This window comes from Phyllosticta citriasiana (genome assembly GCF_038021145.1).
Source record: "Phyllosticta citriasiana strain CBS 120426 chromosome Unknown IWZ02scaffold_25, whole genome shotgun sequence".
Taxonomy (NCBI): domain Eukaryota; kingdom Fungi; phylum Ascomycota; class Dothideomycetes; order Botryosphaeriales; family Phyllostictaceae; genus Phyllosticta; species Phyllosticta citriasiana.
In genome coordinates, this window is record NW_027117302.1 from 166618 (window position 1) to 194583 (window position 27966).

The window sequence follows — 27966 nt, forward strand, 5'->3', positions numbered from 1 at the left end:
TAGCATAATATTATAAGTTCTACTCTAACTAAAGCGCGAAACCTATACCGTTCTTATAGAGAGGTAGTATATTATACTCTATAATCGCGAACGCTAATATAATATAGGTACTAGCCTAGAATAATTTAGAGTAGACCCTTACTATTTTAAAGAATGCTTAATTAGGTAGTATAGTTACTACGGAGATTAATAGGAGCTATTAGCTTATAAGTAAGGATTACGGGATAGCTAGGATGAACCCTTACCTACTAATAATAGAGGAAGGGAAACTTAATAATAGTATCCTAGTATTTAGTCCCCTAGAATCCTAAAGCTACTATTAAGCCCTTATTAATTACTTTAAAGACCTATTTATAGATTATAAGGGGTTTATTAATATCCCTAAAGAGGAATAGATACGTATACCTCTAGTCCCTAATTAGAGAGAAAAGTTCTATTAAATACGCCCCTATACTACTTCCTAATATAATAAAGAATTCTAAGACGCTACTCTTAACCCTATATATAAGTAAGGTAAGATTAAGTAGGCTAGGGGTAATATAAGCCTTAGATTCCCTATCTTTATAGTATAGTAGTAAGTTTTTAATAAAATAGGGGAGTAGGAATAGAAGGGCTAGGTTATTATAGATATCTAGGCCCTTAACGCGATAATAGAGAAAGATAGCTACCTACTTCCCTTAGTATCTAACATTATTACTAAAATATAGGGGTATATGTTTATCTTAGTTATTAACGTAATCGCGTTCTTCTACTAATAGCGAGTATACCTAGAGGATTATTATAAACTAGTAATACTTACCTACTACGGCGTAGAGTAGAGTAATATTACTCTTATAGGATACTATAATAGTATCTAGTACGTATAGTAATAATGTAATACCCTACTCTATAAATACTAGGAGTTTACCTACCCCTATATTAACGATATTATTATCTTCTTATATACTCTTAACGAATACCTAGCCTACCTAGAAGCCGTATTTACTATTCTAGATGGTATTAACATAAGCCTATCTACTAAGAAGACCTAACTAGGATACCCTTTAATTATACTCCTTAGATAGTAGGTATTAGGAGTAGGGATTACTACTATAGAAGCTAAAATCTAGGCCCTCTAAGATATAGAATTTCCCTATACTCTATAGGAGCTAGAAACCTTTATTAGCCTTACTAGATAGCTCTAAGATAATTACCCCTACTACGCCTAGTTAGTAGAGCCCTTAGAAGCTATTAAAACCCTATAATTAAGAAAGGCCCCTATAGGAAAGTAAGTATAGTACTAATATACTATAGGGTAGGCGATACCTTCTAACTTATTATTAGTAGTAGCATTTAAGGCTATCTACGATACCTTATATAAGATATAGTAGAGATTCTACTATAACCTAAGGCGTCTATTATATATTAACGTAGACGCATCTAAGGAGCTAGGTTTTAGCGTAATAGCCTACTATATTAGTAGGGACCTAGAGCTAGAAATAGAAACTAATAGCCCTAAGGACGTAGAAAAGCTAACCCTATAGCTAAAAAGAGCTAAGGACTTCCTATAGTAGTCTATAGAGCTAATTACTTTCCTATCCTAGCGCTTATCTAACGCGGAGACGAGGTATTAGATAACTAAACTTAAAATAATAGGGGTATATTAGGCTATTAAGAAGCTATATACCCTAGTATAAGTAGTAGTATAAACTATCCTCTTTATAGACTACGTAGTAGTAATAGCCCTTACTTAGTAAAGGACCTTTACTACCTCCTAATCTAATAAGTAACTTAACTTACATTTAATATAAGCCTCCTAGTACTTATCCTAGTTTCCTCTAGAAGTAAAATACTAGCTAGGACGAAATTATATAGTCCTAGATACCTTAAGTAGGCTACTATTAAAAGTAACTAATAAAGGGGAGGATGTTATAGATAAAGTAGAATTCCCTAATAATATAGATCTAGTTTAGTTTATAGCTACCTATAATCTAGACCCCTTAGGTAGCCGGAATTACTTCTATACTATATTAGTAGAAATATTAGAAGAGTTTAAGAATAATATATAGAGTAGGTATACTACTAACCTATAATAGGCGCGTACTCTATAAGTATTAGAATAGGTAATAGTACTTATATAGGAGGATTAAGCGTAAGATAGGGAATATAAAGATATAGAAGTAGAGGCTCCTACTTATATTAGTACTAATAGAGTAAATAGTAAAAGATCCTACTAGCACGCCTCTATAAGACCTAGAGAGGATAACCCTCTACTAGGGTTATACTTTATACTATAGAAAGGCTTAATCTACTTTATTAACCGCGCTAAGTAGAACTAGGAGTAACTATATATTCCTCTATCTTATAAAAAGGAGATCTTTTACTATATATATAACGCGCGGTATTACTAAGAATATAAATAGGTAATAGATTATATCTATACCTCCTTTTATATACGCTAGCTATAAAAGTAACTAGTAATCTATATTAAGTATTACCCTAATTACGGCCCTATTACTACTAGGAGGCACTACCCCTATAGAAGCCTAATACCTATTATAGTAGTAAAGATTCTATTCTTTACTTTATATATAGATTTTATTACTAAACTCCCTACTACTACTAATAGAGGTTTTAATATATTATTAACTACGACTTATAAGTTCTCTAAAGTAATCCTATTAACGCTAGGACTTAAAACCTAGTCTATAGGGGACTAGGCTTTAGTCTAGTTTAAAGACCTTTATAGGTATAGTTAGGGTTTACCCTTAGTTCTTATCTTAGATTAAGATATATAATAGCTTTTAAAATTTATTATATAAGTATTCGTAATGCTTAAGGTATGTTTTTATACTACTACTACATACTACCTATAAGCGGACGGCTAGTTAGAGCGAACTAATTAAACTATAGAATATGCTATACGCTACTATATAATTATAAACCCTAAATAAGCGTAGGTAGACGCGCTCCCTTATATCTAAGGGACTATAAACTATTCCTAGAATGCCTCTATAGGCTATACCCCCTACGAAGTATTATATAGGTTTAATCCTTAAACCGCTACGTTTAAGGACCTAGAAAGTACCTAAGACGTAGATCTAAAGGTTTTATATACCTAGTATCGCGAAGAGGTATATAAGGCGCTAGCTTTTACTACTATTACCTAAAAGGAATAATATAACTTAAGGTATACGCTAATCTAGTTTAAGCTAGGGGATAAAGTCTACTTATAACTATATTTTAGGTATAAAGTCTATAGTAATCTACCCTAGAAGTTATAGTATTAGTAATCTAGCCCTTATACTATTATAAAGGTAGTAGGCCCCTTAGCCTATAAATTAAGCCTCCTAGAGATAATATATATTTACCTAGTAGTCTTAGTAGTATAGCTTAAACTAGCGGCCTAGGGCGCTAACCCCTATAATTAATAGGCCCTACTAGACCTAGAACTAGTTATTAATAACGATAATCTAGCCCTAGTATATAAAATTAAGTGTTTACTAGACCGCCGCCGTAACTAATTTACTAAAAGATTATAATACCTTATATAGTAGAAGGGCTATAGCCCTTAATACTAAGTATAGTACGACATAGACGATTTAAATAACGCTATAGATTTAGTTAAAGAGTATAATAAACGATTAAAGGAGGGTATATACCCTTATATAATAAGGAGGTAACTCCTTTAGCGGCCGAAATTACTATATTATACTATAGTTACGCGCTTAGCTAAAACTAATAAAACGGCCTTAGGTAGGGTAGATAACCTAGTTATCTAAGCTCTAAGGGATAGGGTAAATATAAGTTAATAAGAGTTAGCCTATTTAAGAGCTTAGTACCCTAGTCTAATAGTAGAGATCCTAACCTTATAAAGAGGTAGGAGTAGTACTAATATTCTTATCTAGTAAGAAGTATAGGCGGTAAAGGATTACGTAAGTAATATAGAAGGCTAGTAAGGCGTAAGATAAGTTTTATTTAATATCTTCCTATACCCTATATTATTAGAGTAAGACTAGTATAGAGTTTATTTTTTATTATATATTATTACTCCTAGTTACCTAGAAAGAGGCTAGTATAGAGGAGTTTCTTTACTATTTATTTAGGGCCCCTTACTATATAGAAGTAGATTAGTATAAGGATAGACCCTAGTTATTTTAAAATTCGGCCCTACTTTTTATTTCGTACCTATACTATTACTACCTAATAAGGGAGTTAGTTCTACTCTTATATATTCTTATCTTCCCTATTATTATGCCTCCTAAATCTAAGCCTAAGGATATAGATAGTAGTTCTAGCTATATAATATACTAGATAATAAAAGATACTACTACTAAATCCTAAGCTAAGACCCTAGTAAAAGGTAAAACTAATCCTATAAAGACTACTAAAGACCTAAAACTAAGTATACTTAAAGTTAAGCCCTATTATATTAAGAAAGCCTAGCGTACTAGAAAAGAGGAGAATAAAGGAAAGACTCGCGCTATAGAGTTACTAGCTATAACTCTAATAAAGGCTACGCCCTTACCTAAAGTTACTAGCTTACCTAAAGTTACTATACCTAGTAGAGTAGTAGGTAGCATTACTCTAGAAACGTTAGGAGCTAAACTAATCTTTAAAACTATAGATATTATACTACTACCCTAATATATAGACCGACTAAGTAAGATAGCTACTATCTCGCTTACTATGCCTTTTTAGGTTAGTTAGTATAGTAGTATCGGCCCTACTACCTTATAGAGTAAGTAAGATTTATACCTACCTAGAGGTTATTAGTTTAAGTTCTAGTTAAACCGCTCTTATAGATATAAGCTAAATTTAGGTTATTACTTAGGGGTATATATATTAGTAAGTAGTATACTTACGTAATCTATACGCCTAGTACGTGCCGTAATTTTACTACTATATATATACGCCGCGTTCCTATAGCTATTATAGCCTTTATTATGCTACCTACTAGTTAGCCTTATCTACTAACCGGCCTAGTACCTACGTATTAGTAGACTAGTTCCCTATTAGTACCGACTTACGTCTACTTTACGGCTAAATAGGTTAAACATAAGGACGCGTTCCTCTAAGGGGGAGATAGTATTATACTACTACCCTAATATATAGACTAACTAAGCGAGATAGCTACTATCTCGCTTACTATACCTTTTTAGGTCGGTTAGTATAGTAGTATTAGCCCTACTACCTTATAATAGAATCCCTCTATCTTAAAAAGACCGTAAATATACCTAGTACTAGCTCTCTAAAAAGGATAAATACCCCTAAAATTACTAAAGAACCTACTATTAAGTATACGTATATCTAAAGGGGTAATAAAAAGCCTACCCCTAAGTTAGTAGTTAAACCTAAGGCGAAGCGCGCTATTAGCCTAGAAGAAGAATTCCTATTACCTAAAAAGCTACGCTCCATACTATTATAGTAAATCCTAGAGGATACTAATAATAAGGATAATAGCTATTAATATATTAACGACGTAGCCCCTATAGAGGAAGATAATAGCGATAGTAAGGAAGATAACCCTAATAATAAGAAGGATGCTATTAAAGGCTCTAATAACGATAAGGATAAAGTCTAAGCTAGCTTAAACTCCCGTACTATTACTATAGTAGGGGACTAAACCTTCTTAAAAGAAAGCTAGACCCTAGCTCCCTATAACGCGGATAAGTTTCATAAAAGCGACTATAATAAGGAATATAAACTTCGTAAAACCTATAACTTACTATTATTTAATTCCGCGGGGCCTACGTTCTTTATTTTACGCGATAACACCCTACTACTACGCTACTACATAAGTAGCCTCATAGTTATACTACTTTATATAGTGCTTTAGCTTACTAAAAACTAAGACCTAGTAGATTAGAATATTAAGAAGCTCTATCCGTATATCCGTCTTAAGGGAGGACTAAACCCCTTCTATTACTCTATAGGCTTCCTATTACTTATTATAGACTATAAAGGTAAGGTTTACTTTACTACTTTTCCTAAAGGAGGTTATCTATTCTATAGGGACTAGGGCTATAACGAGTTCCTTAAGTATAAGAAGCCTAGAGATCCTAATATTAATAAGACGTACTCCTAGTATAGGAAGGGCATTAATCTCTATTTATACTAGGGTTCTCTATTCGTCCCTAACTATACGTTTAAGGTATCTAACTTCTTAGTTAATTATAGCTATATCCTATTCCTAGATAAGTAAGGTTTCTACCCCCTAATACTATACCCTAACGCGTTCTACTTCTTTCCTACCTAGGCTATATAGAAGTTTACTAAGTATCTTAAGGAAGTAAATAGCTAATAGGTAGTTAGAAATAAATACTATACCCTAAAGGTAGGGAGGGGTAGGTACTACTTTAACCTAGTTATTAAGGACTACTAGTAGGACTTTATTATCCTACTCTATAGGCTACCTAATATTAATAAGGATAATATCTAGACTATTATACTTAACCCTAGCTTTATTAATACGCGCGCTAAGGCGCTCCTAGGACTACCCCTATACCTACTATAGGTAGTTCTAAATATAAAAGGTAAGTTCGTTACGAAATTAGGAGAAGATAAGAAAGAAAACGCTACTAAGAAAGATATTAAGGTATTAAATAAGGAGGACGTAAATCCTAATAATTCTAGTAACCCTATTTACTTTAATAATAGAGAGGGCCCTAGCTATAAAGTTTACGATAAGGGTAAGAGCTAAGTAGCTATAAGCGATAATCTATAACCTTTCTATACTAATAATACCTTCGTATCCTAGGCTAACTAAGCTATTAAAGATGAAAACCTTAAGCTTATAGTTTACTACGCTCGTAACTACCTTATCTAGTATTATTAAGAGCTTATAGGCCCTAGTTCTTTAGAGGGCTAAATTAATTATAACATCCCTACTATATTAAGTATTATAAACGGTTATATTATTAGCTATCTTATTATAGAAGATATCCTAGTACGTAGCTACTATAATAGGGACGTAGTCCTTATAACGTAGTTTAAGACCTATACTTACTACTATATTACGCCCTACTATAACTATAACCCTACTTCTAAGACTAATAAGTAGCTTATACGCCTTAAGTATATACCCCCTCTATAGTACTACGCTCTTACTAAAGCTAGAGCCCTTTATAATAAGTTCTTATTCTATAACTATAACGGTATAGCTTCTTAGGTTACCGCTATAGTACCTACCTTACTATTACTAGAGGAGTTTAATATAACTTATAGCGTTAGATTAGTGTACTATAACATTATAGGACTACTAGCCCGTAACTATATAGAGTCTTAGAAGGAATTACTTAAGGAGCTTTTAAACTATAAGGAGGAATAAACATAACATTTAGTAGAATAACTACTAGGAGGACTAAGGATTTCGTAGTAAGGATACTACTACTAGGTAGCTACTATTTTATAATACGTTTACTTTTTACGGTATACTACTATAAGTAGGGGTATAGGCCCCTTAAGTAGCTAGAGGATATAGTTATAGTAGGGGCCTTAGGCCTAGTAGATAGACCCCTACTAGTAAGGGGGAGAATTATTAATTAATAGACATTTAGCTTATATATAAGAGTTACGAACACGTAACATTTAAGTACGCTAATAGAAGGATAAATCTAACCCTTCTAGATGCTCTCTATACTCCTAATTTATCTATAAATCTTATCTCTATATCTAGGCTATATATATATAGTATATATCTAGATATAAAGAACTTAAGACTTATAGATAAAAGAGAGTAAATATATACTAAAGTTTTACTTAAGAAAAACCTATTCATTCTACCTAAGGTAGAATCTACTATAAATTACTTATATATAGTAGATTTAAACCTATAGTATAATAGGTTAGGGCATATAAACTTAGAAGCTCTTAGGGTATTACTACCTATTAAGGGTAGTAAAATAGACTATTCTATATGCCCTTTAGCTAAATCTAAGCGTACTATATCTACTATACTAGTAGTAGTCTCTAAACCTTATAAGAAGATAGGTCTAGATGTTATAGGACCTATTACTCCTAAGGAAATAGGGGGATATATCTACTATATAGCCTTTATAGACTATTATAGTAGGTTTATATAGGTATTCCCCCTATTTACTAAAGGAGAAGCCTATAATAAGATAGTTTACTATCTTAAACTTATAGAGCTATATAGTAAAGTCTAGTCTTTAAGGCTAGATAATAGCCTAGAATATAGGGGAACTTAGCTAGATTTACTAGCTAAAAATAAAGGAATAACTCTAGAAAAGAGTTCTTCTTATAGCCTAGAGCATAACGGGCTTATAGAGAGGACATATAGGTTAATAGATACTATTACCTAGTGCCTACTCTTAAATTCTAACGTCCCCCTTATCTTCTAGCTAGAGGCTATTAAAATAGCTACTTATATTCTAAACCGGACCCCTAAGAAGTCCCTAGAGGGTATTTCACCTCTAGCCCGGCTAAATATAGCTAAGGGCAGGTCTCCTACTATAAATCTCTCTTATATAAAGACTTTTAGAAGTAAAGCCTTCATAAACATCCCTAGAGAAAAGCGTACTATATCCTCTAAGTATTCTCTACGCTCTAGGCCTAGTATATTATTAGGCTTTAAGAGGGAGCATATTTATAGATGCTAGGATATAGAAAAACAAGCTATTATACGTACTAGGGATGTTACCTTTAAAGAGAATGAATTTCCTTCTCCCTATACTAAAACTATAGAAGATAAGGAAGATATAGACTATACTAAGCCTATATTTCCTTCTTCTATAACTAGCCCTCCTAATAGACTAAGATCTAGGTCTATAACTACTATAGATACTAGTAGGGAGGAGCCTAGGAGAAGTAAGCGCCTTAGAGAAAAATCCTCTAAGGAATCTACTACTATAGAGGCTACTATTAATAGCCCTATAGAAGAAGTACCTTATCCTCTTAGAGAGACCTTTAAAGAGGTTAGAATCCCTAGTAGTAGTAGCTATGTTACTATAGAAGGCCTAAGTAATATAGAGGAAGATATCTCTTATTACTTACTCTATAGTAATAGGGAACCTACTACTTATAGTTAGGCTATTAATTCTCCTAATAGCCTAGACTAGTAGAGAGCTATATAGAAAGAATATAATTCCCTTATTAAGAATTAAACCTAGATCTTAGTAGACCCGCCTAAGAATAATAAAATTCTTAGAGGTAAATAGGTCTATAAGATTAAAACTAATAATAAGGGAAATATTACCCGCTATAAGGCTAGATGGGTAGTATAAGGCTAAAATTAGGAGTATAGTATAAACTATAAAGAGACTTTTAGTCCTATAGTCTTACCTATAGTTTTACGCCTACTACTAAGTCTTTCTACCTATTTAGACCTAGAAATTATATATATAGACGTCGAAACCGCCTTCCTAAATAGAAAAATAAATGAAGACATCTATATATATTAACCTATAGGCTTTAAGCTTAATAATAAAGTCTATAAATTAAAGAAAGCTCTCTATAGCCTAAAATAAGCCCCTAGAGTATAGGTAGCCTATTTTAGCTACTTCTTAGAAGAGAACGGCTATAAACAGCTTCTATCTAAGGCCTACTTATATACTAAGACCTTTAAAGAAGGCTTATTTATATAGGTCTTAGTATACTTAGACGATATCCTACTTTTTAGTAAGAATATATCTATTATTAATTCTTTTAAAGAATTAATAAGGTCTAGGTTTACTATTAAGGACCTAGGACCTATTTTCTATTATTTAGGAATTTAAGTCACCCGGGAATATCTTTATTATAGGAAGGCTATCTTTCTAAAGTCTTAGAGACTTTCTCTCTAAGCTCTATTACGCCTTCTAAGACTTCTTATTTATATAAGGAGCTTCCTAGACTACCCGCGGACTATTAGGCTAGTAAAGACCTTATTAAAGAGTATAGATCTTTAATAGGCTCTCTTCTATATACTATAGTCTATACTAGGCCTAATATAGCTTATATACTAGCTTCTTTAAGCTAGTATTTAAGCTACCCTCTAGTAGAGTACCTTAGAGCTACTAAAAGAGTCTTATCCTATCTAAAAGAAACTAAAGATTATACTATTACCTATAAAGGTACTAGTTTTAATCTAGAATCCTACTCTAACTCTAACTTAGGGAATAAACTTAATAGATATTCTCTAGTAGCTTATATTATTTACTCTAGTAATAGGCCTATAGCCTAGAAGGCTAGTAGACTAACCTATATCTCTATTTCTACTATAGAGGTAGAATATATAGGTTATAGTATACTAGCTAAGGTTATCCTTTATATTAAAAGATTTTTAGAAGAGTTAGGTTATAAAGACCTTATACCTACTCCTATAGTCCTTAAAGGGGATAACATACCGGCTATAGCTACTACGGAAGATACTACTAAAAAGTCTAAGAATATAGATATAAGGTATTACTTCTTAAGGTAGCTAGTTAAGGAAAATCTTATAAGATTCTCCTATATCTCTACTAAAGAGATGCCTATAGATGCCTTAACTAAGGTACTTACTAAGGCTCTCTTTACTAAATTCCTCTCTATTACCCTACGTAATTAGTTAGAGGGAGTATTAGAGGCCTAAGAATAAGTCTAGACTATTCTAGACTCTTCTAGACCTCTTCTATTACTAAGAACTTATTCCTATAGGTTCTTTTAGATTCTAGCCCTTATTCTAGATTATCTTATTACTAAGGCCTAGAATCTTCTAGTCTAGATTAATTAGAAATCGTCTTCTATTAATAGAAGAACCTATTACTAATTACCTAGAGATAGAACTCTCTAGAATCTATAGGTTCTTCTATATAAATACTCTTAGGTAGCCTACTAGTTAGTCCTTAAAGGAAGTTCTCTTATAGTAAAGAATCTACTACATTCTCTACTATAAACTATCTACTATATAGTATATAATAAAGATATTACCTATCTTTATAGAATACTACTAATATATAATAAGTTAGAACCTTATTATTAGACCTAGTTATAGACCTAGGCTACTTATTTATCTTCTACCCCCCTAGTTACTAGTAGTATAGTAGCTACTCCCCTACTAGTAGTCTATACTTAGGCTAAGCTAGACTATACCTATAACCTCTTAGATAGGGATACCTATAATACTATAGCTCTAGCCTAGTAAGATATATTTATATATCCCTTAGCCTTATAGTTTAGCTACCTAAACATACTAGAATATATAGCCTAGAACTATACTAAGGCTATAGGTAGTAGTATAAAGAGTAAGAGAGTTATACTAGTAGAGTTAGATTACTATTATTACGTAAGTTACTATACTATATAGGAGTATTAGAAGGTAAGTTATTACCGTTTTACTCTTAATTAGGTACCTATTAGCTAATCTATAATAGTATACTAGTAGCCTCTTTAGTCCTAATAAGCCTACTAATATTATTATAAATAAGGAGTTAGAGTAGTTATAGTTATTATATATATATATATTATATCTACCTATTATAATACTCTCTACTATAGTAGCTAAGCTAGGTTCTTATCTCTATAAGATTTATTTATACTAGTTAGGTATCTTCCTTTTCTTAGTTCCTATTTCTTTTAGGTTCTAGTTAGTAGAGTTTTTAGGTTCTTTTAAATACCCTTATAGTAACTAAGGTCTTTTATAGGTATAATTAGTAGAAGTAGTCTACTTATATTAGGCTATAGTAGCTAAGACTATAGGATAGTTTTTAAGATATACTTATTCTTATCTAGTACTTACTCTTACCTATTACTCTCTATAATCTATCCTATACTCCTTTCTAAATTAATATATCTATGTTATTACTTAAGCTACTACTTAAGTTATCTCCCTATTCTCTTAGGGTACTACTAGTATCCTTTTAGGCTCTAAAGAGATCCCTTATAGCTACTACTAGTCCCTTAGGTTTATTTCTTAACCCTATAGGTTATCCTTAGCCTTACTTTATAGGGCCTACTAGGGCTAACCTATTAGCTACCCTTTTAGATACTATTTACTTATATTTAGCTAGGTTTTTAGAAATATTATAGGTAGACTTATATATATCTATTATCTCTTAGTAGTTATCTAGGCTATCCTTATATATCTATTTATTAAATTTATTCCTAAGCCTATCTACTTAATATAGTACTATACCTCTCTAGGAGTAAGTTTATAGTCTATAATAGTTTCTACTTTCTAGTACTTATCTCCCTTATTATTAATCTTAATAGGGTATAGTTTAGTATTAACTAGGCCTTAATAGGGTTCTAGTAGAAAGATATAGAATATTAGGTAGATCCTTACTATACTTAGTAGGAGGTCTAGTTTATATACTATCTTACTATATTATTAGATAATAGGAAAAGGGCCTAGATAGTAGGTATCTAACTTCTTTATTAGTTACTTAGTATAAATATTCTTTAATAAAAGAAGTACTCTTTCTCCTATATTAAATTATTTATCTAATTAGTAGTAATTAGTATACTTAGCCTAGAGTACTTAGGTATACTCTATATACCTTCTAGCCTTATTATAGGTTTTAGCTAGCTAATAGAGGTAGCTCTTAGTAATTATAAATAAATTAATAAAGTATATTATATAAAATTATAACTAATTTAGCTAAGTATATTAACTTACCTATAGTTCTATATTTATCTTCTTTTTCTAAATATTCTCTATATACTCTTTCTTATTTATTCTTTTACCCTTTCTTCTCTAAGATTAAAACCTTATCTCTTTCTAGATAAACTACTACTACTCTCTATCTTTAAATAAGTTATAGAGCTAGTTATAGCTCTATTACTAAAATCTCTATAGTAGAATTCCCTCTTAAATCTATATTATAACATGCTCCTATATAAAGTACTTATAGTCCTAGCGCTCTTTAGTACTTATAAAGTCTTTATAGTAAAGCCTTTCTTTACTAACGTAATAGGTAGTAGTAAAGTATTATAGTAATATCTATTATAATAGTAGTAGTAATAGTAGTAAGCTAGCTATTATAAGCGCATAGTTAGTAAGGGCAGCTAGCATGTTAAGTTACATGTCACATAACGCATTGCGTCGCATGAGTCATTCTTTATCTAAGATGGATGAGGTAAACAACCAGTCACGGGTCTAGGGCGGGCGGCAATTCCCTAACAACACCCGGGCCTCCGCTTTCTCCCAGCATCTTACGTTTACGTCTCCGTCGTCTTCATCGCCATCCATCCACGTCCACCCATCTCATCCACGATTCTCGTACATCTTGTTGCGTACGTCTCGTTTCTTTCCGACCCTTCTCCTGCCTGCTTACAGCCCAGCTCACCTCGGAGCGCAGCCTCACCTTTCCCTTTCCTTGCCAGCCACCTGGCCGTGGGTTCCCCGATCCTCGTTGACTCGCTCCCTCGCCGTCGCTTGCCGCCAGCCAGCTTCTCCCACGATGATCCTGCCATCCCTGTGGCTGCATAGGGCCTCTTCCCAACAAGAGGGGCATGGACCTTTATGGGTCGGTCGGTCTGTTGTGACAAGTCGCCCGCGTGGGAACGACCTTCGACGGCGGTTGAGAGTTTCCTTCCGGCTGGGTTGCTCGAGCCAGGGCTGCTCGAACCACAGAAGCCCGGGTGGGTGGGGATCGCAGCTTGTCTGCGGGCTTACACCTTGCGCTACACACATAGATGAATCAATCTACGCATTCTGCTCTTCGCTGACGGTCGTACCTTTGCAGTCCATTATCTATGGCCACTTCCTCGCCTGTGTTTGAAAAGTCGTCAATCGTCGCCCAAGCCAATGGCACCGACGGTCGTTGGTGCCCATGCGGCCTCAGAATTTACAATCAGCAAGATACTCAAGGAATGATCAGCCTCCGCATACGTGCTTCTTTTGAGGAACATGATGTTTGTCAATGGATTTACCTTCAACACTCGCCTAGAGACCTTGTCACCATGGACGTGTCAACAGATGCCCAAGTCCCGATTGCCATTCAGAACCTCCTCAATGACAGTGTACCAAGGCCTCAGCGCGGAAAGTTTCTTGTCCTTTCCCTCACGCTCGCCAATGCCGGGCGCTTGCTCGTCCCACAAGTAGAGAGCCCCTGCCTGACACCAAAGCCCGAACACCGCGAACAAGTAGGGGCTTTTCAGGAAGTCTGCCGAGCGACCAAGCTGCGGTTATACGTTCAAATGCATGGGCTCAACGAAAACCACCATGCCCGACTGGAAAATTTCAGAGCATTGGCCGTGGATGGGAAGTTGGACTACCTCTCTTCATTCCGTCGGCGCTTGTACAGCGCGGGGATTGGCACGCGAGAGTGTGACCACACCGTCTTCAACACGCAGGAGAACCCCCCAGCATACCAAGCGCCGCCGCCGCGAGCAAATAGCAAACGCAGAGGCTCTGGCAGGTTTCCTCGTCTCCTCTGGCTTGTCGAATGCTTCTGACACTCGCAGGCTCTCCCCGCGGTGCACCGAAGCCGCCACCGAAACGGCCGCACTGCCACAAAGATGAAGGCCGCGCGTACGTGCCCAATACGGACAGCGAGACTGACTACTCAGCGCTGGCTCTCAGCTCGGTCGGTCATTACGAATCGGGCACTGCCGCTGCCAACGCCGACGCCCCGCCATTGTACCGGGATACGCGGAACCAAGGCGTCATAAACAACGATGAGATGAAGGAGGCACTGCGCGAGATGCTCGAGGGGACTCTGAAGGATATTTTGCCCGCAATGCTCCGGCAGACGCTGCGACGGATTCTGCCTCGGTTGCTGCAGAAGGAATCGAAACCGGACGGGGTGCTCTGTGGCGCTCTGCGGCCGCTCTTCACCGACATGTTCGATCAGTACATTGACGAGAACGAGCCGCTGGGTGGCATCTGCGGCCTGGCAGAGGACCGTCTGCGGGAAGTCGCTGATGACGTGATGTGCGACATCAGACAAGCTACAGAGGAAGGGCTTCAACAGGTGGCCGACGCCGAGCAGGACGCGCGGGAGCGGCTCGACGAGTACTTTGGGCCCACGGATCCGAGCCCACCTCGATCCGAGCCCACAAAACATGAACCACAGGGTGCCCCGTCACGATCGACATCATCTGCATCAACCACACAGTCGCCGCCGTTGCTGTCACCGGCAATGCCAAAGCGTCGCTTTTGGCCGGCCCGGGCGTGGTCCCCGTCGGCAGCAGGGTCGACGACGGAATGTGACACGGAGACCGACACGAGCGAAGCGCCCACACAGGAAGCTGGTCCAAACCGACTGGCCGGCACAGCTGAGCCCGGTCGACTGATCAACGGACATGGCTGGCGCGAAAGACGAGGCGCATCGGTTTAGTTTTTCGCCGTCCATTCCCACATACCAACCCGTCTCCTTTGGTGCTACTTTGTCGCTTTCCTTGTCAGCCCAAATACCACCTCCCAATTCGCCGCTTCCTCGAGCCAACCCGCACGTTGACGACAGACACAAATGAAGGAAACAGGTGGACGCACCGACGGGTAAGTCGACCATGTCGAAGGCTCGATCGAGGCTGGACGAAAACAACGTCGCGATTGCGCGCCAGATTGCCATGGTGTCGAGAGGAGCCGGGTTGACGAATTACTTGTTTCTCTTCTTGACGAGAGGGTGTCCGCGCCGGTCGCGCCCGCTCACTCACTCAGCAGGCGAGGTGGAATAGGACGAGACTGTCACGAGCCAAGGCCAAGGTAATCAATCAGGACATGCTGGAGGTGCTGCTGACTCTGCATGCATGCATCCAACGCACCATGAAGAGAAGAAATCGGGCTGCGGGTTTGATCTCGCGCGCGTGTTGTCCAGACGGTTTACGAGGTTCTAGGCTTTGTTCCGACCAAGTGTTGTTGGGTCAGTGTTGTTGTTGTTGTTAACGACTTGGGAGGTGGGGGTGCAAGGGAAAGAGTGAGTGGCAGGGAAGATGAGGTGGCGGTGGAGGAGGTGGAGGAGGCGGAGGAGGCGGAGGGGGTGAAGGCGGCGGAGGAGGAAGGAGCTGGCCGTCTTGCGACGTTTGAAGTTGTATTTCCGAGCTTCTGATTGGTCGAATCACCATTACCACCACCGCCCCTGGTGTTGACCATCACCATCACACGTCAATCTCTGCATCGCGTCCATGTGCTGCTGGCGTTTCTATTCCATCATCTCTTTCGTCATCGTCCTTGCCTTTCGTCATCGTCACGTCGGTCTTCCTGCCCGTCCGCATCTCTTGGCAACACTTACCTCTATGCTTTCAGTCGCGTGGTTGAGACCGGGAAATGCACGACGCCACGGACGAGTAAGGCGCCAAACAAGTGCCAGCGCCGCCAACCCAAATTGACGTACCGCCGCCAGTAACATCCGGATGTGGCATTATGGAGAGCAAGAGTATGATGAAATTTTTTTTTTTATTTTGTTTCAGATCTTGTGTATCCTGAGGAAATATTCTGAAACATAACCCGCATATTACTATAAAGAATCAAAGAAAAGGAAAGATGGACATGATGGTTGACGGAAAAGACAGACCGCTGCTAGTACTAATACACAAGAGCAGGTAAGAAGCAAAGAGAGAGAATGGAAGGAAAAAAAAAAAAAAAAAAAACAAAGGAAAAGAAAAAAGAACGTCGATGACTTGAGAAAGATATCCCCAAATTCAAATCATCCGTAAACCAACGACCAACCAGACAAGGGGCACCGTGACCAACCAAACAAACCCTTCCAGAATCACCATCCTCACCATCTCCCTCTTATCTCAGACCTGCATGCGGCAGGTGGTAGCTCACGAGCGGCGTTTCTCTGGGCAAAGTCGAGCCACGACGGCCCTGACGACGCGAGTCTGCTGCCTCGACACCGCTCCTCGAAGAAGAGGAAGACGAAGAGGACGGCGGCGGCGGCATCTGCAGCGGCGACCCCAAGTGAGAGGGTAAAGCAGAAGACGACGAAGGCGTGGCCGGGCGCGGGCGCATCTGGAGCGGCGAGGCGAGGCCGCGAGGGTGCGCTTGTAGAGACATGATCGAAGGCGTGATCGGCGAGCGCAGGCTGTTGCTGCTGCGCGGGGATGATTCCAGAGACAGCAGGCCTGGGTAGTCACTGGTCCTCGGCAGGCGGCCGCCGCGAGGCGAAATTCGTGGCGACGAGGCACCTGGGTGGATAGTTGGGGTGGGAGAGGCCGGCAGATAGCGAGGAGAGAACCGTGGTGACGATTCAGAGTCGTCACCCCGATGGACGGTTGGCGTGGGCGAGGAGGGTGACTCGGAGCCTGCTGGGTGGAGGACAGTTGGAGTGGGAGAGGCCGGCAGATGCTGAGGAGAGAATTGCGGCTCACCCGGGTGGACCGTTGGAGTGGGCGAGGGCGACTCGGAACCCCCCGAGTAGACAGTCAGAGTGGGCGAGACTGGCAGGCGGCGTTGAGGCGAATCGGCGGCGGCGGAAACGGGGTCCTGGACCGTTGATGGGGGTGTCAGGGGAGTCAAGGGGGGCATCTTGACCCGGACAGAACGGTTCGAATCAGGACAAGCGTACGTGGGCGTAAAGGAGCCCGGGCGGGTCAGGTCGAAGCGGACTGAACGATTCTTCAAGGCGACAGCAGGGCGAGGTCGCTCGTCAGGGAGCGCACCGCTCATTAGGTACTCGTCGGGTCCAGAACGGATCGCGGACGGGGAGGAAGAAGTTGTGGTGGTGCGTTTGGCCAGAGCTGCATCTCTGACGGCGCGAAGATGCTCCAGGGCCATGGATGATCGGCGAGCCCTTCCGGCGGTGGCTAGCTGGAATCGAAGGAGGTCGTTGTTGAGATCCGCAACTTCCTCGTCGTCGATGGTCGTCTGGACAGGATCATCCAGGTCATCTTCCTCTTCGTCCTCGTCATCAGACTCGGAGTCCGACAATTCAACGTAACTGTCGGGGATGATGAAGTCGCGTTCGTGGCGCATAGGTGCCATCCACTATCCCGGCAGCAGTCAGCTTGATTGTTTGCTCATACGAGAGGCACAAACCCACCTCGGCGCCTTCAAGAACGCGCTTCAGCTGCTTGGAGTCAAGCTGCGAGCGGATGAATTTCTCCAAGTTCTTGTGTTGAGTACATGTCAAACGTTGGAACTGGCGGTCCTTGATACATTGGACGGATTTTGCCGTGCGCAGTTGAGCACAGCACTGGGTGGAAACCATGTTTTCTTTTTGAATCTAGGTGGATGGTTGACTTGAATGGAGGACTGACCGATGAGCTGATGTGATGGATGGGAAGGAAACCTTTTAAAGCCAAAGCCGTGGCGGTTCTTTGCGAGCGGCCGCGGCATATTGGCCTGCTGCGTGTGGCTATGAGCCGCGGGAACAAGCCGATACTACCGTCCGTCGGCCATTTGTTTCGAGGAAAAATTGAGAAAAAAGAAGAGAAAAAAAAAAAAAAAAAAAAAAACCAAAAGGCGTTGCGGCCGCGGGACTGCTCCTAGACCGTCGCTCTGAAAGTAAGTTTTTGATCCACAGTGTCTTGGAAGTATTCAACTTACAGGAGCACTCAATTGATCCGGTCAGATCTGTCTTCAACCACGTCAAGCACCAAGCAACATGTCCTCTTACGCCACCAAAATTTTCCCAAGGCAAAATGAAAAAGGAGGGGCAACGAAAAAGACTAACGTGATCTTAGACCTCAGTCAAAAGACGCCCGTCGAGCGCAAGATCGTCTCCTTCTTCAATGCCGTCTTCGAAGCCAAGAAGCGCAGCATGTCGCCGTCGAGGAGCATCAGCGCAGGGTCGACGACGCCGAGGCCGTTGCCGCCCTGGCAGTCCCACAAGGCCTGCCCCGAAGCCCTGGAGCACCATGAGCGCACCTTGCAGCGCGTCCAGAAGACGTAGCTGCTCCAGGCTATCCAGCGAAATACACAGCAATGGCTCACAAGAGGGATGAAGACATGGTGAATGTTGGGACGAGGCAAAGAAAACACACGTGTTGGAGGGAGACAACCAAAGTACAACAACAATAGATGCGTGGCCCTCTTTACTCTCTCGCCGCTTCTTTTCCCTTTCCATGTCCCTCGTTGTCCCCTTCTTCAAGCTTGACCTCGTACATGCGGCGCGCAATCATCTGGCACCGCAAGTCGTTGTACGCATTCAGCATCTTCGTCAGTGCGCGTACGCAACCCTCGCCCAGATTGGACCGCTCCTTGCACAGCTGGCCCAGGAAGTCGCCTTCCCGCGCACAGCCTTCGCTCCCGGCGAACAGCTGCTCAAATCTGTCGAAGCAGGCTACGTAGCACTGCATCGCCTCTTCGACGTCCGCTTTGACCGCTTTGTATTTCTCGAGATAGACCTTTTCGTTCTCCAGCACGTCGTCGAATTCGCATTCGACGCGGAGTTGGCTGATGAACATGTCGACGTCGGCGTCGGCCTTGCTGCTTGGTGTTGCCTTTGGCTCAACGACCGGGACGGGGGACACGGTGCCCGAAGATTTCCGGTCGACGTCAACTTCAGCGTCGGCGTTGGCCTCGCCATCATCGGTCGTCGTTGCTGTCGAGTCGACGGTCGGCGATTGCATGGGGCTCGGGGATGCCTGGTCGACGTGAGCGAGTGGATCGGCCATTGGGTAATGATTGGGAGAAGAGGAGCAATTTGTCTTGCCTTTTCGCCGCAGTCTGCATCATTGGGCGGCTGGTTTACCTCTTGATTGTCAGGTGGTGTCATGGGGGCCATTGCTGCGGATCAGGGCGAGGAAACCGTGTTGGATTGTGTCGAGAAAGACACGGAGAGAGGATGGGGAGAATTGGAAGTAGAGCAAAGATTTTGCAAATGGAAAATTGCGAGCCAGCAAAGCGATGCAGGCAGCCGCTGTTGCGAGAGGCATCATGTAGACTGCCGACAGAGGGGAACACAGCGGGCAGGCAGCAAGTAATCCCCAGCAGATCAATGGGCAGAACGAGTCGACGATGCTGAGTATACAAGCTGATGACCAACTGGCGGCGAGTGATCCTCTTGTCGTTTTTTTTTTCCAGCCATGTTCATCGTGGCGGGAGGCACGCGAAGCGTTTCGGAGCCTGTGGGTAACGTCTCTCCGAGACTGGCTGGCAGATTGCACATTGAATTTGTGAGCGTTGTACGACGGTTTCATCCATCGTCCCCCAAGACCGCCATTGTCAAGGACTTCCCCTTGCATGGGCACCAGGCGGCCACGGGTCGATATGTTTGTTTGTTTCCCAGCCCCATCGTGCTACGAGCCTCGGGTTGGGAGAACGACTTGGCGCAGCGTGTCCTCGAGCGCGGAGGAAGATGATGAAGGGAGGCAAACACGGCGCTGTGTCCCAGCAGTGCGTATCAGGATTGATCAATCACTGGCCATGTCACATATCCCCATCCTCTATTGCGTTCAAGTCCGGTGGTGCAGTCCCGTCGCCTGTCTACATCGTGCCGTCGTCCATGGCATTTTCGCTCCCAGTTGTATCCAGTGGCGCGGGTCTTTCGGAAGGGTTTGGCGTGTTGGAGTGTTCTGCGATCGATTCACGGGAGCGATTACCTAGGAGCAGGCTTGCCATGGGTGAGCAAGATTGAAAATGATGAGAACAAGAGCAACTCACTTGGAATGGTCTGTTTCGTCACAGAACTCTGAAGTCGTCCAGCGAAGCTTGCCGACCAGGTCGAGTCAGCGCCGAAGATTTCGAGGAACTTGGTGCGCGTCAATTGCCAGCAGTCGGATCGTAGGACCGCCCAGCTCGTTTGCGCTTTTGCGACGGCGATAACAGGCCGGCATCTCTCCACGTCGACACGCGCAGCTCCAGCCTCCACGTTTGGACAAGCGAAGCCGAAGCGGGCGCAGAAGTGGAAGCTGAAAGGCGTGTGCCGTGATGGATGTGTACATGTAGGCATGGTGTTGGTGGTGATGACGCGTCAGGCATCTTGGACTCGGCCCGGGCCGATCGGCACGTGACTGGCTCCTCGTCCGGCCAGGGCAGCCCGTCCAACCTCAACACCAACACCAACGCCAACACACGACGCGACTGCATCGCGCATTGAACAGAGTCGCCTGCGAACCTCCTGCGATACCGCTATGTTTGATACGGAAGACGGTTCGGAATAGGGATCCTGACGAGCGCCCTGACGTACGACGCCGGAAAGCATTTCATGGCGCCTAGGTATAGGACTCAATTCATTGTCTTCCCTCCCTTCTTACTCGTCGACCAGTCCTTGTCTATCCCGCCGAAATTCGATTCGATTTTGAAAGCCGCCGCCCGTAACACTCAGAACCGAAAACGCGCCCGCCATGACTATGACTTCGCGACGCACAAGCCATCGATTCGCCACGCCATAAGCCTTTCCACCCCAACCGCGCGCCTTGATCGCATCAAACCATGTCCTTGTACAATCATGACAAAGGGGACGGACGGAGGAAGGAAAGGTTGAAACCAGGTCTCACGTCGGACATGTTGGTGTGGGTGAAACATCTCACATCGTTTGCGACGAGACGTGTTCTACATTGCGCGATGAAACCCAACACCACACATGGCCGGGGGAATCTACTAAGGGGTCATCCAATCAACGACAGTGCTCGATCACGTTGGTCCTCGAGCTTGTGATTCTTCTTCTGAAGTTCCTGGATCGTCGTTTGAAGCTTCTCGATCATGGCCTATTTCCTCTCGATTGGTCAGCGACAATGATGGACAGAGACAAGATGAACGCACCATTCTGTCTCGAAGGTCCTCCTCCAAGACGGATATTGTGTTCCTCATTTGAGCATTGGACTCCTGTTGCCTCGTCAGTCTACCAGTCTGTTTGTCTGCCGCTTTTCGTCGTACAACCAAGTTTTCCCACTCCCGTTTGCTGACAGTATGCGTCTGTTCCGATTGGGCTGCCCGAAACGACATGGTGAAGATGTTGCTGAGGAGAGGGTAAAGATCGGTAAGGTGTTCCTGGAGAGTGGACCTGCTGCAATTGCCGACTGAGTCCGTTCGCTCTCCAATGTACGTACGCGATGCGTCAAGGACCACACGCCTTGGCGCATGACCTGAAAACGGACTGGCCGGGCTGGCTTGGCAACCGAAGAAAGGATAAAGACGACCTTGTGTTGTGTTCTTGTCCAACTCGGCGTTCTCCGAGTCTTTGTTCAGGCCAGCATGGCAAAAAGCAATCAACCCCGCCATTCACGATCTTCTTGTCGAATATCCATGGCAGAGGTAGACAGCGACAGCACTGATGATGAGTCCAGCTCCCATCACAGTGCCTCAGGTACGTAATTACATGCCTGTATCGCGCGCAGTCGATTTGACGAGCAGTAGTCGATGCATTTCCGCGCCGCCGCCCCATGAATTGGCAACAAAGAGCAAACACGGCGTTCCGATTCCTCGGCCATGCCTTGACCGCCACCACTGCCTTGATCATCGGCTTCCTCGTCGGCGCCTACGCAATGCACCATGCCGGACCAGTCCTCGAATCGACAACATCACCAGCACCACAGCTAATCAACAACAATGCAACCACCTCTGCGATGACGCTGCCGCCTCTCGAGAAGCTCGCGGCTGATCTCCAAATCCTGCACTGGGACGCGCTCCGGGCCTTCAACATTGACGCAAGCGCGGCGCCCACGTCGGCCGCTGACGTTGACGCCTGCCACGCCGCTGTCAGGATGGCCTCGCGCCGCCTGTCGCGTGTGTGGCATACGGACAAGTGCGAGTATGCGCGCCTCGGCTTGATGCACGACTACATGTGCGCCGAGCTGTACATGACCGTGCAGAACAAGAAGAGCATGGCGGAGAAGTATGATTGCTTGACACCCGAAATGAGACTGGCGCGGGCCGAGAAGCGCATTTGGGGAATGGCGGGTGATGATGACGAGTAAGCAGAACTATGCGTGCTACGGAAAAGGGGGGCTGGAATGGGCTTGTGTACGCAGGAGAGTGTAATGAAGTTCTCGGGATCATGATATTTGTACTGGCACCTGATGAAACTCCCTTCTCTCTTCTATCCCAAAGACACATCCGAAGCAGCAACAGCACCGACGTTCCAAGAGACGAAATCAATTGCTATAAATTGGATCGAGTAGCCTGCGCGAATTGCGGATATCCATCGCCTCGCCTCAGCGTCGACTCGGACCCCTGCGCATCCGACCACAAAACACAACAAGAACACCAACAACAACTACGGAGAAGAGAAGAGGGAGAGAAAGAAAAGACAAAAGAGATTCAGTCAGTCGTGCAGCCCAGCACCACCAACTTCCCGCAGCTGGATTCTTTCCAGCATCCGCAGCAGCTCCAGGTAGTTCTGCACCACGCACGGCGCCACCTTTTCGCGCAGGTCGTGTTCACCCGCCCACGTCTCCAAGTCGGCCATGACGGTCCAGCGGCTGTCCAACTTGACAGTCTCCTTGCACAAGTCGCGCGGCACTTTGCGGAGCACGTTGGCGTACGTGGTCAGCGGCCGCACCGAGTCGCAGAGCAGTTGGATGGTCGGCTCGAGCTTCGTGCACAGCTCGCGCATGCGCGCCATCTCCTCGCGCGCTTGTTGCAAATGCCTGACCACGCTGCTGAGCCAGTAAGGCATCCAGATTACCTTGGAGAGCTTGCTGACGAGGCTCTGGTCGGTGCGGGCGACGTCGGATTCGAGGTGTTGGCTGCCTTTGGTGAGAACGTCGGTGAGGAGCTTGAGGTTCTCGCATTGCCTCTGGAACATGGGTGCAGTTGAGTTAGCCTTTCTCTCTCCCTCTCTTTCTCATATCTCGCTGATTGTTGCGCGGGTACATACAGTGATGATGGGGACTATAAAGTCGGCTCCTGCAACCACAGCATCCAGCCTGATACGTATCCTGCCCACGGTCTGGTTCAAATGCATCACGGCCTTGGCCGCATCGTGAGGCACCACCTCCGCATCGGCCCTGACTGTCCCCAAGATATCGTGGAGCTGCGCATCGATGCTTTTGGCCGCGAGCCAAACGACGTTGGTGCTCCGATTTGCCGTCTTGACGATCAGCGACGTGTCCATGAGCACGTCAAGCCCGATGAGCGGCATGTCGGTCGAAGCGAGCGCGCCGGCACGCGCAAACGACACGACCTGGTCTGCGAGGCTGACGAGGTCGTCAACTTGCCGAGGAGTAATGGTGTTGTTGATGTTTTTGAGGTGGCCAGACGCTGCCGTGGCCTCTTGGTCGGGGCTTGCGTGCTGGTGATTGATGATGGCCGTGGGGTCGACAATCGGTGGTTGCGCCTCCTGCTGCAAGAGCTTGCGCTGCATGATGATGATGGCCATGAGGCCCATGATCAGGAAGCCAATCTTGTACGCATGTTGTTTGAAAAACCTTGGTAGCCACCTCCGGTGCTCCGATTCGGCTCGTCGAAGCCTTGTTTCGATTTCGTCGTCCGTGGGCCCCTCTCCTTCGCTGTCGCCGCCGTTGCTTGACATTTCACTCGGGCTCGGGCTCGGGCTCGGAAGACGGCTCATATTCATTCAAGCACCTGATGGAAGAGAGCCAAAAACGGAGATATTGAGGACAAGACGAGCAGTGATGAATCCAAAAATCCACACAAGTGGGAAGGAGAACGGAAGCTTGCAATGCCTGATCATTGATCAATTTCCCGCAAACCGCAGACACACACCGTGGGAAACTCTGGCGTGGCGTTTGCCCGTAGACATCGTTTTCCCCGGCCAAAGCGGCGGATTGCGTGTCTAACTACGCGCGGAAGACGCGACGGAATCGAGCAGCGCAGTCAGGGCGTGCAGGGGGCATGAAACGCGCTATGAAAGTTTCTTGGGTCGAGCGGAAGGACTGCCGACGTTGCTGCATGTTGTACTGTTGGACGAGCTTGTGTGACGTTGCGTCACACCGCAAGTCTTGCAGAGAGAGTGTGTGTGACTCCTCTGCCTAGGCCATATCAGGCCAGTTCGGACTCTTGCAGACAGACTAGTCGCCAGCCGGAGACTGAATTTTCCTCAGCCAGTGGATGGTGGTGTGTACCTATGCGGGTATGATGGGTCGTTCGCTGCCTCTGTCGAAGCCCTTTCTCCCGCCGTCATTGCCATTCCCCAACTTGACTCACCAAATACATCGGACTGTCGATTTCTTCGTCTTCAACATGCCCAGCCGTGAGCACAACAGGATACAAATTGCCAAAGAAACCAAAGGACGAGCAAGTTTTACCACTTCCCACACCGAGCGTCTGGCACATCATGGAGAGGTACTGAATAAACCCATCGCGATAGTCTTATTTGGGCGTCATCATCGACCCTGGGAAGAAAATTCCATCCGTGAAATGGGGGGTGCGTCCGGAGTCCCGGGATGAGATACGTCGGTGGATGGCGAGCGTGTCCTTCAACTCGGCCCACACGCCTCAGGATTGCGAAGAACTCTTCGCACTGTTCAACATCAACGACGGAAGAGATAAGCCGAGCGAGGTCGCCAACGCGCTGCGGCGCAGTTTGCTCGACTACATGGAGGGGGAGGAGCTGCCGATGCTGAGGGAAAAAGGCATCGTCACAGACTCCGGGACGTGGGACCCGAGGCCGAGGGTTGCTTGGGCTCAAGACGGCTGGGACGGCGACGTTTCGCTGGCCTGGCTTGAAAAGGTAGAGTAAAAAACCATCACCACCGCAATAATGTCGTCGAAGCATGAAGGTCACTCACTCACTCACTCACTGACGGGATCCATCTAGGCCTGCACCGCAACGACAACGACGCGCGACGCAGTCCTCCAACAACAACAAGACGCGCCGCCGCCGCCGCCGCTCACTCTCGACGACATCAAGCGCGACGAGGAAAAATGCCAGCAAGGGTACGAAGCCGCCAAAGCAGACCTGGACGGGATGACGCAGCGCTACATGCAGCTCTTTGGCGACTTCCAGCACCAGTCGATGCGTCGTGGCTTGACAGACGCCGAGGGAGAACAATTGCTTGAGGAGCTCATGGCGAACCACTCGCGGTCGGTGCGCGAGCAGCAGGAGGGCATGAGCGCCATGTTGGAGGCGTATTGCAGTTGGCAGATTCGGAAGACCGACCGCAAAGTGTGGGAGATGGAATTGGAGGATGCAGCAGTGAAGAAGAGAAGAGCTATCTCTCGGCCTGTCGGTCATGGTTGAAAAACGGCCTTGGAGCATGTCTGTGTTACAGTAGTGGCAGAATTGTGATAGGTAGGTGCTCTGACTCTTGTCTCGGGCGCATCACCTGCAAAGTATACTGCACTGGACGGCTTGTGCCACTCAAGAAGAGCCCATCTTGGTTCAATTGGATTATGAGCCAAGTGGCAAGCATTGCTACTGCTACTTTTCGCAAAACACCAGTAGAAAGATAAGAGCAGGGGTGAATTGAATAGATTAAGCGCCAGACCAGGAAGAAACGCGCGTCGGTTCAAATGCAGCAAAAATCAACACGCAACGATTTTCCTTTTCCCTTCATCTCCATCCCTCTCCCCCTCTCGTCTCTCCCCCGCAGAGGCGTCATGCCATCCACTGGCCAGCAGCAGTTAGTTAGTGTGACGCACGGCGCCGTCATTTCTGTCAGGTACTCGGAACAACACACACGAAAAGCAGATGCAAATTGAATGCAATAAAGAAACAGGAAAATATTCCTGGTCGCTGTGGGAGGAGGAAAAAAAAATTAAAAAGTGAACATGGCAGTCAAGTCTCAGGAGCTGGCTGCTTGTAAGCGGAGTTCTCAGAGTGCTTCCTTGTGTGTCGAGCAGGTAAAGGTGTTCGGATGGCGCGTGTTTTTGCGCATTGAATGGCCCTGTGCCATGCCGTCTCTGAGCACAGCATTGAAAGGTTGCCCATGCGGAAGCGTAGCTACGGCTCGACCGGTTACTGCTAATGCCTGACATGGACAATCTAGAATGGCAACTATAAAAAAAAAAAAAAAAAAAAAAAAGTTGAATTTTGGGAACTAAGAAAGAGACTGAAAGCCATTACTTGTCCTGCACAAAAAAAGTGGGATCGCAACTGGCCGCAAGAAAAAGACAAAGGGAAAAAAGAGGAAGACACAAATTCAATCAATGGCCGTTCCATCCATCACTCGATCTTCGTCCTCCAACCGGAATCTCTCAACCACGGCCGTGTGCCCCCACCTCCCCCTCCTCCATCAACGCCGCCAGCAAGTCGGCAAATTCAAAGACGGAGCGCTCCACCATGCGCCCCTGCAAATTGAGAACGCGCTCCGCCACGTCGTCGAGTTCCAGACCACGTGTCGTGCAGGCGGCCTTGGAGTTCGCGTACACCGCCCAAATGGTGTCCATGTGCTTGATGATGTTGTCGGATGCCTGGCGAATGGTGTGAGAGAAGAGCTCAGATTTGCTTGCGTTGTTGCTGCTGGAGCAAGGCGACGTGACACGCGCGACGGCCGCCGCCGTAGGCTTGGTGGTCCAGACGGGGAGAGGCGGAGGAGGGCCTGTGGCGTGCCGCTGCTCTTCTTCCGGCGCCATGGTGATGGCTGCGTTGGGTGGGCCGAACTGCGCGTCGTTGCATTGCTGCATGATGTCGCGAGGATGGAAGAACGGCTGACAAGGCTGGCTCGCAGATGGGTCGTTGATCCTTCGCTCTGAAAGAGGGCTGAATACAGGATATTCATGGCATGGATCATGTCCAGTTGACATGGTAACTTCCTGTCCACGTCGCGGAGGAGGAGTCAAGGGGATGAGGAGGTCATTGTCGTTGTCGTTGTTGTCTACCGGAAGAGCCGCATGCACCTCGGAGTTTCGCAGCCGGTCCTTGATGCAGAAGTCAGCAGAGGCGTCACAATCAGAGGGGTTTCGCCCTACCATTGATGCTGCTGAAGAGTCTTCTGTCTGGTGCCAATGATGGTGGCAGCGGCCGTCGTAGGATCCATTTTTCTTGCACTGTCTGCCCTCGCGGGTGATTCCGGTACACACAGGCATGATGGAGCTGGGGTTTGGTTTGAGTTTGTGCGGGTGAAAGAGTCGTCGATGTATGTAACGAGATCTAGGTGCAGGCAGCTGTGTTCTTATTCCACGGTGCCTTGTCAAATGCCGATGGCTTGATCGGGATATTGCCGTTTTGGGGTAGCACGGCGCGGACCCCAAAGCGGCAAAGGGAGCAAACGCGATTTCATGCCGAAAAAGAAAAGAGCCGACGATTATGAGACAGTTAAAATGAAATGGAATCG

General features: G+C 44.6%; 7 protein-coding genes across 7 annotated transcripts; 3 read left to right on the plus strand and 4 right to left on the minus strand.

Annotated features, from left to right (window-relative positions):
- Positions 1-13653: 13653 nt before the first annotated feature.
- Positions 13654-15239, plus strand: IWZ02DRAFT_437880 (uncharacterized protein; the record flags this gene model as incomplete). The annotated part of the gene is made up of 2 exons (XM_066766672.1): positions 13654-14326; positions 14365-15239. 2 exons carry the CDS (start codon positions 13654-13656, stop codon positions 15237-15239), a joined length of 1548 nt encoding a protein of 515 aa, XP_066617533.1.
- Positions 15240-16636: 1397 nt separating this feature from the next.
- Positions 16637-18053, minus strand: IWZ02DRAFT_437881 (uncharacterized protein; the record flags this gene model as incomplete). The annotated part of the gene is made up of 2 exons (XM_066766673.1): positions 16637-17830; positions 17886-18053. 2 exons carry the CDS (start codon positions 18051-18053, stop codon positions 16637-16639), a joined length of 1362 nt encoding a protein of 453 aa, XP_066617534.1.
- Positions 18054-18823: 770 nt separating this feature from the next.
- IWZ02DRAFT_162999 (uncharacterized protein) lies at positions 18824-19977 on the minus strand. The gene is made up of 2 exons (XM_066762087.1): positions 19500-19977; positions 18824-19431 (listed from the first exon to the last, which is right to left on the minus strand). Exons 1-2 carry the CDS (start codon positions 19569-19571, stop codon positions 18880-18882), a joined length of 624 nt encoding a protein of 207 aa, XP_066617535.1. The 5' UTR covers positions 19572-19977; the 3' UTR covers positions 18824-18879.
- Positions 19978-21689: 1712 nt separating this feature from the next.
- On the plus strand, positions 21690-22935 carry IWZ02DRAFT_163102 (uncharacterized protein). The gene is made up of 3 exons (XM_066762090.1): positions 21690-21767; positions 21818-22094; positions 22145-22935. Exons 2-3 carry the CDS (start codon positions 21983-21985, stop codon positions 22702-22704), a joined length of 672 nt encoding a protein of 223 aa, XP_066617536.1. The 5' UTR covers positions 21690-21767; positions 21818-21982; the 3' UTR covers positions 22705-22935.
- Positions 22572-24578, minus strand: IWZ02DRAFT_163095 (uncharacterized protein). The gene is made up of 2 exons (XM_066762089.1): positions 23607-24578; positions 22572-23525 (listed from the first exon to the last, which is right to left on the minus strand). The coding sequence occupies exons 1-2, from the start codon at positions 24303-24305 to the stop codon at positions 23052-23054; spliced, it is 1173 nt and encodes a 390-aa protein (XP_066617537.1). The 5' UTR covers positions 24306-24578; the 3' UTR covers positions 22572-23051.
- Positions 24579-24664: 86 nt separating this feature from the next.
- Positions 24665-26409, plus strand: IWZ02DRAFT_163212 (uncharacterized protein). The gene is made up of 3 exons (XM_066762091.1): positions 24665-24985; positions 25059-25421; positions 25509-26409. The coding sequence occupies exons 1-3, from the start codon at positions 24800-24802 to the stop codon at positions 25929-25931; spliced, it is 972 nt and encodes a 323-aa protein (XP_066617538.1). The 5' UTR covers positions 24665-24799; the 3' UTR covers positions 25932-26409.
- A 478-nt stretch (positions 26410-26887) lies between these two features.
- On the minus strand, positions 26888-27718 carry IWZ02DRAFT_437886 (uncharacterized protein; the record flags this gene model as incomplete). The annotated part of the gene is made up of 1 exon (XM_066766674.1): positions 26888-27718. The coding sequence occupies one exon, from the start codon at positions 27716-27718 to the stop codon at positions 26888-26890; it is 831 nt and encodes a 276-aa protein (XP_066617539.1).
- Between the last annotated feature and the right edge of the window lie 248 nt (positions 27719-27966).

Bases quoted from the DNA above. Each gene is read 5' to 3' on its own strand.
- IWZ02DRAFT_163102 (XM_066762090.1), top strand. From the start codon at position 21,983: ATGGCAAAAAGCAATCAACCCCGCCATTCACGATCTTCTTGTCGAATA. The intron at 22,095-22,144 runs GTACGTAATTAC...GACGAGCAGTAG, and splicing joins CTCCCATCACAGTGCCTCAG to TCGATGCATTTCCGCGCCGC.
- IWZ02DRAFT_163095 (XM_066762089.1), bottom strand. From the start codon at position 24,305: ATGAATATGAGCCGTCTTCCGAGCCCGAGCCCGAGCCCGAGTGAAATG. The intron at 23,526-23,606 runs GTATGTACCCGC...CCCATGTTCCAG, and splicing joins TTATAGTCCCCATCATCACT to AGGCAATGCGAGAACCTCAA.
- IWZ02DRAFT_163212 (XM_066762091.1), top strand. From the start codon at position 24,800: ATGGTGGTGTGTACCTATGCGGGTATGATGGGTCGTTCGCTGCCTCTG. The intron at 24,986-25,058 runs GCAAGTTTTACC...CCATCGCGATAG, and splicing joins CCAAAGAAACCAAAGGACGA to TCTTATTTGGGCGTCATCAT. The intron at 25,422-25,508 runs GTAGAGTAAAAA...GGATCCATCTAG, and splicing joins CGCTGGCCTGGCTTGAAAAG to GCCTGCACCGCAACGACAAC.
- IWZ02DRAFT_162999 (XM_066762087.1), bottom strand. From the start codon at position 19,571: ATGGCCCCCATGACACCACCTGACAATCAAGAGGTAAACCAGCCGCCC. The intron at 19,432-19,499 runs GCAAGACAAATT...CACGTCGACCAG, and splicing joins ATGCAGACTGCGGCGAAAAG to GCATCCCCGAGCCCCATGCA.